Source organism: Plectrocnemia conspersa, unplaced genomic scaffold (genome assembly GCF_051122295.1).
Source record: "Plectrocnemia conspersa isolate PC_06_02 unplaced genomic scaffold, ASM5112229v1 ptg000006l, whole genome shotgun sequence".
Taxonomy (NCBI): Eukaryota; Metazoa; Arthropoda; class Insecta; order Trichoptera; family Polycentropodidae; genus Plectrocnemia; species Plectrocnemia conspersa.
Genome location: NW_028277170.1, coordinates 1,500,703 through 1,516,623, shown reverse-complemented (window position 1 = coordinate 1,516,623; position 15,921 = coordinate 1,500,703). Strand labels below are relative to the sequence as shown.

General features: G+C 27.5%; 1 protein-coding gene across 2 annotated transcripts in view; it reads left to right on the top strand.

Annotated features, from left to right (window-relative positions):
* Positions 1 to 15,921, top strand: part of LOC148234013 (chymotrypsin-1-like) — a 35,031-nt gene that overhangs the window by 6,358 nt on the left and 12,752 nt on the right. The window contains exon 2 of one of the 2 annotated variants that reach the window (XM_088187544.1): positions 6,766 to 6,875. In XM_088187544.1, coding sequence (XP_088043670.1) covers positions 6,797 to 6,875 — 79 coding nt within the window. In that variant the 5' untranslated portion in view covers positions 6,766 to 6,796. Of the gene's footprint in view, positions 1 to 6,765; positions 6,876 to 12,884; positions 12,943 to 15,921 lie in introns of those variants that run through there. The other variant, XM_088187545.1, reaches the window with a different exon arrangement.

Here is a 15,921-nt window from a genome sequence, read left to right as displayed (position 1 = left end):
ATCGCTTTTCACATAATTCTCCATAGTTTGTCTGCATTTCGATATTGAACAATGTTTTAAAAATATGATAGCTATCTTAAACGATATTACTGTGAATTTATAATTTAATAGGGCTGATCAAAGTATTTTAAAACAGAATTTTGGTCAATAGGAGATCACTTCTCAGAAGGCATAATTGTTTTTTGTGCTCTCTTATAGGTCAAAATTCGGTTTAGATATGCTTCATTCGATTCAGAATAAAACACGATTTATTATCTGGAAAATATATTGGGTAGATATTTTTAATAATTTAATGTCTAATTAAAATATTTCGCATAAAATATTATTTTAGAAAATATGTCTCAACGATGGCTAATTTTTATATTTATTTGTAGCATAAAAATGGTTAATTCGTGCATATTATTCTGTATGTTAATGTTAAAAAAATATATGAAATGCCATTTTTGTCATGTTGTTTTCCCAGGGCCCGGGTTCGCTCTCGGCGGCCCTGTATAGATGATAATAATATAAATGTCATGAAAACTGTATTTAATCAGATTTTAAAAATCGAACTCTTTGTTAAAATGCTGAGATATATAGATAGAAGTAGGGACAGATGCCTAAGAAATTTGCGTCTAGGGTTCAAAAAAGAGGGAGGCTTGCTCCCCAAAGTTAGTAGACAATTGATCAAAAGGTCTCTAAATCTATACCAACCGAACCAAATTGCACCTTTTAATTCCTTGGCAAACAAAAACGTGGGAAGATTCATTGCATATAGGGTGTGAGAAAAACTTTTACGTCTTATCAATTGAAAACATGACAAAATTTGACAGATTATCTGTCAATAAAAAGCGAAAATTTTCAAGAAAGTGTATTAAAAGTATCTTTAATTATATAAAATATATGTTAGCACAACCGCAATGCTTAGGTATAAGTTTTGCACCCTAGCGATTGAAACCATAACGAAATTTAGCGAATTATATCATTAAATAAAGAAGCGATAACTATTGAAAAAGTGTATGATAAATATATTAAATAATAGTTAGGCGTTTAAGAATTACACATTTGATTAATTAAACACGTCCATTAGCACAACTGTAATGATTAGGTGTAACATTGATTTAAAACTGACGTAAACATCTACACATAATCAATCATTATTAATTAATCAAAAGGTCTTATACTTGAATTGAGATATAGTTTTTCTATTTAGTCAAAAATACGAATATTATTGTAGATCGTTATTTTATCTTTTTCATATTTATATAATCGAAATATGAACTGATGAAAAGCAGAAGAGACGAAATCAAGATGTGATATTTTATAAATAAAATCTGTAGAGAATATTTGTAGCGACTAGCTATTTTGGGAACACAAGAGAGCAGTACTATTATCTGAATAAAGCGAATCTGTAATAAATGGCCTAACAATTGTCGAGGTTCTTCTTATGGTGAAGTCTCGAAAGAGGTGATGGGCTATATTTAAGTACATGTCTTAAAAACGCGCTTCGTTATTCCTTAAATTTTTATTTCAAATCTAATGGAGCTATGCTGTATAAATCAATTATTTTACGCTATATGGATGAAGTTTTCTCAATACTAATTTAATAATTTGAAACAATGAAGCGCTTTTTTAATTTGTAGAACATCTGTGTCATCTGCATAAAAGTGTCAGGGATGTGAATAATATCTGATTAAATTAAATCTGCAGTAATAAACTCGATCATTTCGTAGATTTTCCATGTGGTGATTTATTAGATGTGAAATTGAGTGCATAAGAAATCCATCAATGATTTTATTATTTGCTCGCTTATTCTGCTTATTTTGTGTTCATATCACTGTGTGTTAATAAGCACAATTAAACAGTTCAAAAGCGGTTATTGTCAATTTTATTTATAGACCCATCGATAATTATTATTATCGTATATTGATATAATAAAAAAATAAATTGTGTAAAACAGTTTATTGTAAAATTTGATTAAATTTAATGTTTTTTAACACTTATCGGTAAATTAGATAACTCAATTGATAGTATATTAATTTAATGCAGTTTGAGTATATTTTTCTATTAATTTATATTGAAATACTATATTTCTGTAGCAAAATTACATTTTATTTAAATAATTACATTATGTGTAAGATCATAAAAAACATCAAATAAAAATGTAATTTTAAATGTTTCAATATTATATTATAATAATAGCACACGTCATGTATTATATAATATTATTTAATTCATTGAAAACATTTCAGAAACACTGAATTTCATTGCTTGTTTATATGATAGTGAATTAAAATAAAATTATAATATTTTTTAGTATTAACATATATTTTATATTTCAACGTAGATTAATTCATTGAAAACATTTCAGAAACACTGAAAAGCAAAACAAACACTAACAATGATCGTCTACTTGAGATGGAATGTTACGCGGTTAGAGTCGGTTAGATTTGCGTTAATATTTCGATCGCAGACTTGCACTTGCAAGTGTTATTTGAGTAGCTAACTAGAAAATTTGAATTTTGGTTAAGGATTACAGGTACAGACAGTTTCGGTTAGAGCGATCGTTGATCGTTTAGATTGGGCTTTTGCATTTAATATTAAGAAAAGCATTTTTGTATAGGTTCAATGCTGGTTGTAAAGCAGCGAAAACTTCTCGTAACGTTGGCGTCAGTTCCTTAACAATTTAAGGAACGTGCTTTGTGCTTTGAAGATGAATAAGTTTTTGAGCGTTCTTTTTCAGTTGATAACGACCAACCGAAAGCTTTAGTTGAATCGGAACCATGCACATTAATTCGAGAGCTTGAACAATATTTAGGTGTTGGTAAACCAATAGTTCTTCACAAAATCAAAAAAAATAATAGATGGGTACCGCACGAATTTAATTTTTTTTATCAAATTATTGTAACGTACGATAAAAGGTAGGACAAAAATGAATTCTAAATTAATTTTCAACCCTCTTCTTATTACTTTACTTAGCACTCGGCCCACCGCTTGTCACTGTATCGCAGATTTTTTTCTTTTAAAAGCAAACTTGTGGTATAAATAACGCGGCATTGACCCGCCTAGGTGAATTGTGGTCCGTTTCTCACGTCGACGCTTAACCGGTTCCTTTCGAGCATTATTAAATCGTTACACGCCAGTGGGTCATCAACTTAACACTCGAAAACATCGCATGCACACCATACAACCAAGCTGTGATTATATAATCATCCTTGCGACGAACCTATGCCCATACGAAAAGCCAATTAGCTATTCTCTCCAGACGGATCCTGCAAGTCTTCAAACGAGTTCTTGTCGACGAGTACTCGAGTAGCGGTATTCTAAGATAGATTTTCGCAACATCTTATTTATTCCTGTACATTATAATTCATTTAATTCTAATCTATTATATTTCAGCCTTTTACATTTTTTATACAAGTCAATAATAATTTTGTCGTGGGACAGCATTAAAATATAATCTACAAGTAATAAAAGCAGATCGCTTAATGAAGCCCTATATATTGAAATATTATATCGCTTCATGCGAAATATAAATTTGTAATGAATATTATTTAATATAAAAACATTTATGATATTAACCGATACATTTATGATATCTATCGAGCTTGAAATCGATCCATTTATAAATAATCACCCAAGCCTTGTTGTAACACGCGTGTTAAAATACACAGCAATAATGTTTCTAGAAAGTTAAGATAAACATATTTATATAAATAAATCTATGGTTATTTTAGAGAGGCGGTGGCAAAGCTTGTCTTTGTTTTGTAAATATATTTGATTCAGTTTTATTTTGGTTGTTTTAATTATTCTCGAAATATATATTATGATTTCAAACGACTTTATTAATTATTCACGATTATTTAAAGTCGTGGGAACCTATTAAAATATCTGTATCGACAGCATATTTTTTAATTTTGGAATATCGCTTGTAGGAACTCTAGCTGGAATTTTACACGGTATCGAGAATTTATTATTTAGTGAAACAACATAACTTCTACTTCTAGGAATGAGCGTATTAAGCGTAGCAGATAATCGGTTTTTTTTTATCTGTGTCGAAAGCTATTTCTATATCGAACATTAAAAGGCTTTTTCATATTAAAATTAGCGCAAATTCTCCGCCAAACTACTATGTTGCTGTGCTGAGTGATTTTTACGGAAAATTAACTGTTTGTTAATCATTTTATTCACCAAAGGATTATTTTTTCAAATATTTTAATAAATGACAGATCCTTGCTAGGTTTTTTATCAGATGAATTTTAGCGGTTTTCCAAATATTTAATTGTTTGTTAAGTAATGAATTAAAATATTGAAAACTCAATCTTCAGTCTTTTGATTTGATATTATTTCTTTAAGTTCTTCAAGAAACATAATATTGTTTTTTTTATGTTAAAGCATTAATCACATCAATAGTTTCTCTGATATTTTATTTATCGTATTTCATACAGATATTATTGAAATATTTAATGGATACTGCATATATATCAAAAAATTATGTATTTGTCTCAACATCGTGAAATTTAGCCTTAGTAGTACCTAAACAATTTAGCATATTAACCCCTTTAGGTTTTTTCAATAATGTAGTAGATTATAAAAAATATTTAACTGACATAGAATTATTGAGATGAGCTTTATTTTTTGTTTTATGAGTTTTTAGAATACTTTCAGCACTCGATTAAAATGTGTAAACGTGTAAAATATTTATATACAACACACGTGTTGCAACTCACAGGAACTAATGCAAATACATTTAATCCGAGTGTCCAGTTCGTTGCAGTTTCGTATTTATTGAAAAGCGAGTGTTTTTTCCTATTTATTGAAAAGTATTTATTCGTTTCAGTATTACTATCAATCATACAATTCGTTAACGTGATACGAAAAACACGTGACTTTTATATTTCGTTATTAAAAAGCCGTTTTTGTGAGTCGTTATTGTATAAAAAAATTGTATAAGCATGAGCAAAATAATGCATTTAATTAATAGTAAAATATGCAATATTTTATCTGTATATTACCGAAAAAAATACGCATATCTAAATAGTTTATATTTATATAAAAAATAAAGGGTTTATTATATACTTAAACAAGCAACTGATAAATCATACGAATACACATAAAATAATATATGTATCTATTATATATATTATGCTATGATCGTATCTGTTAGATTTGAGATTAAGATTCAGGCTTTAAAATGTCTCAATTTGACATAGCAATTATTATTATAGATAAACAAAATTTACTTTTAATAACTATACACTATAAAGCAAAATATCTACTAGTTATGGTATAAGTAATCATAGGATTTTATTTATTTTAATATAAATAAGTGTAGGAGAAAAAAATCCATTTTTTAAAATTAGTCTTGACTGTAAAATATATAAGAAATATTTTTTTTTATATATATATATAATTGTCTTCATTACACGAAAAATTTATCATACACGGCAATTATATAAAAATATAGTAAAAACCGCAAAAAATTCCATTCTATCTGCAAAAAAAATGTATTTTTTCAAAAATATAACTGAAAATTTTCTATGAAACTTTTACAAATTTTCAAGAAATATTTCTTTTTATATGATAAAAAAACAGATTTTAAATATTACACAAAAAATAGTAAAAAAAACGCAAATATTTTTATTATTTCTTCAAAAGAAAACTACATTTTCACAAAAGTATATCTGAAAAAATTACGCTGTAAAACAAACATATAAAAGGTGCAAATTATTTTTTATAAATATATATTAAATTTTCATATTTTTTTTAATTTACGACGTTTCGTCAAAAATTTTTTTCAGCACCTCCAAATGATATCAAACAATATTTTATTACAAAGTAAAAAAAATATTGCAAAAATATTATTATTTAATATAAAAAAGATTTCTTTTCTAAATTTTCTAATCAATAATGATCCATTTCGTGTAATGCCAGCATCTAAATATTATATCATAGAATAATTTACGCATTGATGCACCCGATATTAAGAATTCGGGTTAAATAGTTTCATTCATCCAACTGATAAAATTTAACCGAACATTTAATATTAAAAACTGATTCTTTGTTTTGTTACTTCTGACCGTTTAATATACTAACAACTGACCATTAAAATTTGATTAAATTACCGACCAAATAAATACTAAATTTAATCTATTTTTTTTAAACCTTTAAAACAGAGAAATCAAAGTATTTATAAATACAGTAAATATAAATATTAAAGTAATGAATAGTTTATTCTTGAACTTGAGTTAAGTAATTAAAAAATAATTATATATGTATAGATATCATATATCTTATTGCGCAATCATTTTAGTGTAACCAATAATATTTATACAAAAATAATAATGATTAAAAAAGCATATCTTAATGTAAATTAATATATTTATAAACGTGTGAATAATAATATACATAATATTGTATATATTAAAGTACAAGATACAAATATTAAAATTATTAATGTTTTATAATTAAGAATATTCAAATTAAAAAATTAAATCTGAGGAATAAGAAAGCATTTCTTAAAAAAATATTATAGCTACACTAATAAATAAATTATGCACATAAAATTTAATAAACTGCAAAACAGTATTTTTGTATAGAACAAACCTTAGTATTTATCTAAAGTAATATTTATTTTATAGTTTAAATTGTAAACACAAAACATATTAGATGCACTTTATCAGATATTATAAATAGGTAGATCACTTTATAATTTTAAGTGTATATAAAATTAAATTTAAATAACACTCACTGTGAACGCAGACTTCAGATGTAGCACTGTTTCAGGGCGCGAGTGCAAGAGAGGGTGGCAGACTCGATGACCGGAAGCGCGAGACTGACACCTTCGCCAACTAGTACGCCGGGGCAAAGTGCGGTCGAGATTCGCCTAGTGGGGTGTAAGTAGTTCCGAGCAACAGGCTGGATCCGGTGTATCCGGAGGGGGAAGAGCCGGTCTCCCCCACCGCCGGACTCCCCTTTCTCCTTCTCTTTCCCTGACTCACCCCTTCGCGGGTTCCCATGGTCTTTCCATTGTACCTTTACGCGACCCTCCCCCCGGTTTTGGAAAAGAGTCGAAGACCTCGAGCCCACCCGTTACTCCAAAAGTATTTGAATCTAAAGAGTATTCAAAGTACTCCCACGTGGGGTGGGCAAACGTCGGATTGCGATACATGCAAAAATATTTATAGAAACCTTAGATGAGCTCGATTTTTAATTATATTCGCATGCAGTCTAGCTACCATTTAGGTCTTCCTATTCTCACCTATCAGTGATTGCCTGTCTAGAATCTTGAATATTGTATATTTTCATAATTAAATCGATAGAGAAAATCCAACCCTTGAATTTTCTCTAAAATTTTTTTCTATAAAATACATCAAAAAATAAATTGAGATTATCAATTAAATATATGGATGTGGAATCTCAGCGTATTTTTACCCACTTTTATCTTAAATTTTCCCCATATTTCATTTGTCTAAGGTACTTCATCTTCTTATGCTTGAAAGTTTAAAGGAGTTCTCGATCGCGTTTTATCATTAAGAGAATTCGATCATTAAAGACTCTCAGTCCATGAAACTTTTAGCATATGTTTATAAATATATTGTACAGTATATTGATTGTAAAAAAATGAAAGTTCAGGTTTTACATCTATACAATATCACTGACCAGTCAGTACTTAACTTTACCTATTTTAATTCTGGTCTAAAGATGCTTGTTTATGTGACTAGTTATATATTTAAAAAAAAAATGGTTTCTAGCAATTTCGATACAAAGTTTATTTTTTTCATCAAGGTCCTTTTTCATTACTTACCCAGCTACCCAGATATTTAAAATACTTCACCCTTTCAATTTTATCTCGGTCTAATGTTAAGCTTAGTGAGCCCACAGGGAGCTAGCGTATAACTCTAAACTCTGAAGGTCGTCAACGGTCGCAAAAAATATTTCAGCATAACGAATATTGTGAATTGCCTCTCCAAATATGTAAATTATGGGAATTGGTGACATCTATATTATTAATTATAAATTATTGTGTGCTATACAATTTATGATCAATATGTGTCACTGTAGCTGGTTTTATTTTAATAATAGCGCATTTTTATTAATAAAAATTCCGCTGTTCCGTGTGTCGCTGCAAGGGCTCGAACCCTTAACCTCAGAGTTACTAGTCTGAGACGTTACGGACTACGCTATTCCGTCCTGAATCCAGACCATATTTTCTTTAGAAACACAGTTTTTTAATTACTATATTCAAAAGAGTACCGCAAAGAACTCATCTATGCCCCATTATATTTTTAATATTTACTTTATAACTGCGAGGAATCAAGTCATCTAATACCTGAAAGATCTAAATTCAATTTATATGTATACCTAGTCTTTTTCAATTTGTATAGTGCCAAATAGCTTGATATAAGTGATTATTATATAATTATATTCCCGATCGAGTTTTACAATTTTTTAAAGGTTTTCCAAGATTTTATCAATCTCACGGAAAAATAATTAAAATAAATTTGAGCTCGGTCGTGTAAATTGTAATATTAGCTAAAAAATAGTAAAATATATCTCGCTGATTCATAGACTGTTTTTAATCTGATCTCTCACCATTTAGTAGTAGTTAATTGTGTTTACATTGTTGCAAGATTTTTACCGTTACTTTATAAGTTAAAGAAACGTTAAAAATTACATGTTTATACTGTTCGATCATTTTATTACAATTGCCTCGATTTACGCGATATTTTCTGGAACGTATTTACAGCGTATTATGCATTAAATATTTAAATGAAACTATTATTCAAGACAATGCTTAAAAAATGATGAATATATTTATTGATGAACCTAAATAAATACTAACAAATCTTAAGACAGTGAAGACTCAATTTTGAATATTTATGATGACAAAATAGTTTCAATAAGTTCAATAGCCAGCGAAAGATAATTTTGTATCTAGAATAAGAGCAAAATGTAGTAATCATTCAGTGGCCATTTGATTTTAATTTAATATAAGTTCAAGTATATTTTGGACTTATTTGGACTTTGGAGAAAAACCATATTGACTCTCTTTAATAACGGTGTAATTTTATATAAATAAACATTTATATAGGAGCATTTTTCTCTATTTATTTATCACTGATAAATTATTAAATATAATTAACTTTAAAAAATGTGAAACATTTTTCAATTATTTATTTTTTTATAGACTACCTGTTAGATTATGGACTATGGATTTTTTATGGACTACCTGTTAGATATTTATATAATTTCTACATAATTCAAATTGTACATATATTTTTATACAAATTGTATATTATATATTTATTAAATTTTATCTTATATGACATTTACACAGGTTAGGGTAGCATTACGTTTAATTCTCAAATCTATGCCATTTATAAACTAGCATTACGTATTAAATCTGTTGTTTTCAATCTTTTCATTCACAAAACGACTCTCGTTACACTTTTGCAACTATTGTCGGATTAACATATGGTTTGATATTTTTAAGCTTTCGCCCTATTCTCACATCTGCCTCTAAGCAATATGTAGACGTCTAGCAAATAAACTTGTTTAAACATTAAAAATAATTTTGTAATCAACTCATTACTTTGATTGTTAATTAAGAAGGCAGAATGTAAATAAAATAAAACTAGACTTTGATACAATAATTCTGCTATTGTAAACATGTAAATGGTTCAGAATGTTATACAAGGAAATGTTTATTAATAAAATCAGAAGATGTACTTTATTTTGAAAAAAAACTTGGAGCAAAAATCTTTACATTTTAAAATTGTTTTTAATACTTAACTAGATATTTAATAAAATAAATATGTTAATATTTATATTTGTAATAGTTTTAAAGCTTTTTAGTATACAACAGAATTTTAAAAACTACACGTTTTATGGCTTTGTTATGGTTTTTTAGGTAAAGAAGTTAAAATTCATTAATAATTTTATTTATAGAAAAAAAGTTTTTTTTAATTACGTAATTTATATTATTTTTGTTAAAATTAAAAAAAAATATATTTTCTGCATTTTAATTTCGATTAGAATTTAAAAAATATGAATAGGTTTGTTCATTTTTTGAAATAAAAATGTTAATATTTACCAATTGCATCTACAGAAAAAAATTAATTAATAAATTTAATTTATAAAAGCTACATATTTTAAATATTTAATATGAAAATTTAGTATTTGTATTTAAATATCAACACAATTTTAAAAGGTGTATAAAAAATATGTTTTATAAACGAATTTATAGCAAAAGCTTTTTAAAGTACATTGAAATTCAAAAAGTTATATGACATTTAATAGATTCGTTATTATTTAAATATAAAAACTTTTTTTTAAATAAAAATTTTACCATAAACTTGTTTTTTATTAGTTTGATTAAAAATGAATAAATTTATATTTACTAGTTGTATTGAAAGCAAAAGTCTTTTAAACCAAGTTATATTTTTTTAAGTTATAGTTCTTTATAATATTTTAAAACGGTTGAGATTTAGATTTATTGGTATCAAAAGCTTTTTAGTCTAAGATTGAATTTTTTTACGGTTTTAATGGTTTCATTTACATTTTTAAAATAAAAAATGTGATATTTTCTAATTGGATTTATAGAAAATGTTTTTAAAGCTTAATTTAAATATTAATTACTCCGTAGTTTTTTAATTGTGTTTTAAACAAAAGTTTGAATTTTAAAATCTACTTAGTTTCACTATTTTTTTAAAATATTTTTTTTCTATCTAAGCTTAAACTTATAATACTTGTGTAACAAAAATTTATTTATTTATATTAAATCGTAAATTTTAAATCTACGTAATTTCAAATAGTTTATAATCAGTAATTATATTTATATCAAAAGCTTTTTATAAAAAATACAGTTTCATCAAAATTACAGTTTCACAAAAATATATTTACTTACTATAATGACTTTTTTTTATTATTTTTATTTATTTTATATTTTTTATTACAAATCTGTAATGTGTAATGGCCAATGTACAAACAATAATGGCAAGCTCATTGTACAAGAGAAGCGTTCTCAAGCGCTAACGTCCTATCCGCAAGGAGTAGGAATATGGATCGCGATCGCGACTCTCTAGGGCAGTAGTCTTCAAACTTTATCGACTCACGGAACCCTTAGAATTATAAGTCATTTTAGGGGAACCCCATTCCATCTTTAGAAAAATATATCTTTAAATAATATTAGTAGATCAATGTATAAATAAAATTAATGTAGTTTACTCATTAGTAGCAGAAAATCGTTCCACAGCTGTCTCTTCCAATATGTTTAGTGACTGGGGTGCGCTTGCATTTCCTTACACAATTTGTCGAAGTCTAGCTCTATTGATGTTAACTGCAGAATATGCGTGTAGTAACAGAAAAACAATTATAAAATAAAGCGCTACTATACTAATGAATTTATGTAAGTACAATTTTTTTTGACTCGCGAATTTTTATTTTGTCTCGCGGAAGACCACTGCTCTATAGTATCCTAAACTTGCAGCCAAAAGTCGTCGAGTATCGATGGGTTGTCGACACTGCCCCTTAGTAACATTAAAAAGCACTTCATTGAGTAGACGCTACGCTGAGAATGCAATGAGCTGTCTCAAACAACAAAGAGTACTTTGTTTCACTTAGATTCCAATGACAATAGAGAAGGCTACAAACTAGCGAATCCCAAATAAATTATTGAAGTTGATGAAGCCGAGCATCATAAACGCGTTATCACAACTTTTGCCGAGGTGTATACAGAATCTACATCCGCGCTCAAACTTCACTCGACGGAGGTATTTCTGCCTAAAACTTCTCCACCTACTCTGTAAGAGATTTTTTCTGGACAATGTGGCAAAAATGTCACTTGGCGATTGTCAATTGACCACCTTTACAGCAACTCCATGTCCGAAGTTCTGCGAATACTCAAAAACACTTTCATGTCCGAGTTTATATGGACGGAAGTATATAGTTGATAGAGAGCAAAAAAGCAGAGTACCCAGATCGGATCCATGCGAATATTTTTATCTCAGTTATAATCATTTAAATAAAGTATCTGTTTAAAATATAAATTATATAGAAAAATCTGTACGTCGATTATGCTTGAACAAATGTTTTTTTATTGATTGATTTGTACAGATATTTAATAAAATTTTATAAAAATTGGAATTGCTGAATATAGATAGCAGCTAAAAAAACATTTTTCTCACATATTCTATACAATAAAAATATTACCTATTAGTATAAATATTTTTTTGATTTATTAAGAACGTATTTAAGCTATATATTAGTATAGAAAGCAAAAGCTTAAGTATCAGGTATTATATTATTATTAACAACATACACACATCTGAATAATTAAAAATTTAATTATAAGTTTTACTTTTAGAGTTTGAGTTGTAATACGATAGACTTATGTGATTAATTTATATAAATTGTTGTTTTTATTAAATATGAAATTAAACATGATGCACGTTGTCTTGTTTGCCAAAGAGTGACGTCTTATTTATTTATTTATTCCATTAATCTGACGTCGGGGTTTATTATAATATTCGCCAGGGGTACTTCAAGGACTCGTTATCTATTGGACAAGAAACATTTCGCGCTATCTAAGAGAAGCACGATTGGCTATGTACATTTTCCCGCAGACAACGCCCAAACTAAAATTTTATTGCACAAAACAATCTAAATCTCTGGGCGCAGTGGCAGGCTGATGTTTAAAGTTTGAGCATCTCTGATTGTCGTTTAATATATAAGCAATAATAATAAAAATATCAAACTAGTGCGCCATCTAAATGTTAAAAATGAGTTCAAAAAAATCATTTTTTTTTTATAGCTCATACAATATTAATTTATTTTTCAAGGCTTGATTGTGATTTAAATATAACATTATAGTTATTATTTGATTAAAATGCGGATTCGTCCCTGTGTTTTCAGTTCAATGCTTATCTATGCACCTGGAATTGAAATGCTACGAATACGAAGGTACGAATATATACTATCATATTTTATGTGTAATAAAAAATAATATAATTGCGTTTCAAATATCATCAACTTTTTTTACATTTTTACAGATTAAGATATATTGTTACGTTGGTTTTAATAAATCTGATTCTCATTAATATTTTAAAGCCTAATGTATTGTTTTATCAATATATATATATAGTATATATATATATATAAACATGTCAGTTATGATAAGCGTACATATGTACAATATATATAAATCAGATCTAGTTTTTTTTAAAACGTGCATACGTTTATTCTTATACTGATTATATTTTAATGTAAAAAAATTTGAAAGATTTGTCTGCTAAAAATAGAAAACGTAGAACTTTACAATACTACATAAACTAAAAATGTTAAATCAGTCATTTTCAATTGCAAGTGCAGATTTTCCGTTTGCGTTAATGAATTAACCACTTTACTGCAGTAAAGTACATAGATGATTTAATTCTATGGTCGGCTGACTAAAATAACACATAAGTCAAAAATGACAAATTTACAAAAGAGATAAAAATCTTAGATAATTGCATCAATAAAAAAAATGGCAGATTTTGACTTATGTGTTTTAGTCCGCCGACTCTACAATTCTTTTGATTTTTATATTGGATCATAATGTATTTTGTCTTTTTATCGATTTATCTTTACCTCCATTCTTCTAACTAATGCTTCAATGGCGTTATAGATTGTTTTGATCTTGGGACTATGTCAATGTCATGCGAAGTTTTGAATTAGTTTATTATACATACTGCCGGTTAAATTTAATTTACCATCTCTGGTGTATATTAAAGTTTTTCTCCTTGGTTGTTTACTGTCATTCCTTCTTTTTATTACATTTTCTGCTGCTGATTGTACAATATTTTTGCATTAATTCCAATATAGACTAAGGTTGTTTTCGCAATTATTAATCGCCTTTAATAATAATAATGATCTTAGCATAAATATCAGTCTAGTGTATTTATTAAATTGTACAGACTTTTATTTAACGTCTATCGTGACGTGAAAAGCTCTGTATATATATCAATCGATAAAATTGAGCTTTGTGTAAATATGTAAATATCATTTTTCTTCATAGATATAAGTATATAAAGAGCTTATGGTTTGTAAGTACATTACGGGAAATTTTCAAGGTGCTCCTAGAATATACAATACAATACTCGTATCCTTTACAAAAGCTTCACGGTTTTACCTCTTTAGGTGTTACCTATAAATCCTGCGTTATGCATTCTGCGCGATTATGTTTAACAAATACATTTATATGATGTCTATGTACATATAATACTCATGTAAAGTAGTAAAATATAAATAATGCATATAATAATATTTAATTGTAATAAAATTATAATATAAGACATATTTTTTTTTAATATATCGTATTAAACATATTATGATTTTATTACAAAACAATGTTCTTAAAGATAATAACAGCCTGAATATTTTAAAGAAATCGATCAGAATTCAATAGTCTGTAATTCATAGCAAAAAAATATTCCTTATTACTATTTAAATATTATGTTTTTACGATAAGCAGCAATTACACGTTTGATATAAATACATTTGAAAATAATCTGAAAAATAAAAAAATTCTAACAAAGTAAATTCACTGGAATTGGATTAACATAATTATTTTTTAGGGGCAAATGAAAATTGAATTACTGTTAGAATTATATTTAGCATAAGTAACCTTTATTTTGATATTGATATAATGTCTATATACATATAATACTAAGAAAGGTTTTTAAAATATATATATTTTTTAAGAATACACTTGCCCTAAACAATGTAGTTCATTTTTATATGGAATTATTTTATAGAAAGATATAAGCTCGAAAAATTAAGATATGTTTTTTTTTACATTATCCAGCAAATTAAGTGACTATTATAAACTATTTTACTATTTAAATAAATGTATTTATGTAGTACTTAAAGATTAGCCACTAAGTTACTTGTTAAGACCAAATTTTAAGTATGACGGTTAAGGCTAAGAAAAGAGATTAACTACCAATAACGCGTTGTCCTTATCCAATCGCCTAATATATTTTATTTCGCTTCCATCGGAAGATAATCTGCTTATTACTGCATATGTTATGTGTATGCTAACTGTATTTTATTAATAGAAAAGTAAAAAGTTTTATTGACAATATTTTGATTATTTTTTAACTTAAAAGCTATTATGCTTAAATTATCAACAATTTTCTTATAATAAAACAATAGGACTCTCTTGAACTATGCAAAATCGATTACAAAGCATCTTGTTTAAGCTTATATTTTTATATATCAGTGTTTAAGCTTATCTTTTTAAGGCAAGCGTTTGTTATTATAACTACATAGCTTTCTCAAGAAAGAGGTGGCTTTAGTTCATTGAGTAGTCCCACAGATTTTTTAGTTTTGAATCTATTAATCGTAATGTACTGATTGCCTGAGTAACTAATAAAACTGAAATTGAAATTAAGCAGGCTACTAGACTGGGTAAGAGGATAAAGCTCTAGATGTAAAAGCTAATATTACGACTCGAATTTTTAACCCCTGTTAAAAATACTATATATATTTCAATTGCAGTTTATTGTCTCATGAACAAGACGAGTTTTGATTCGAACTCTACACGTGCGATTTATTTGCGCAATAAAAGTGAGTTTATCCGACTATAGCAAAACTCGATCCCCCGACAGCGTCGAAATTCTCCCCCAAGACCAAGCAAGTCTAGGGGGGCAAACGAGGGTTCTTTGTGCTTTCTTGGTCACCCTCAGTTTTCAACGCGCACCTTTCATACACAACAATAATAATTTCGATTCAAACGCCGCCGCCTTCGATGAGACGAAGCAAAGAAAAAACTTGCCACTAGTGACTAGCGATTCACTAATGTAGAACCCTTTAGAAAAGTCAACTCAATCCTACTGAACCTGCTTGTCTTGCTTATAACTGCTTTCATGGAAGCTGTTATAAGCAAGAATTGCAACGCTA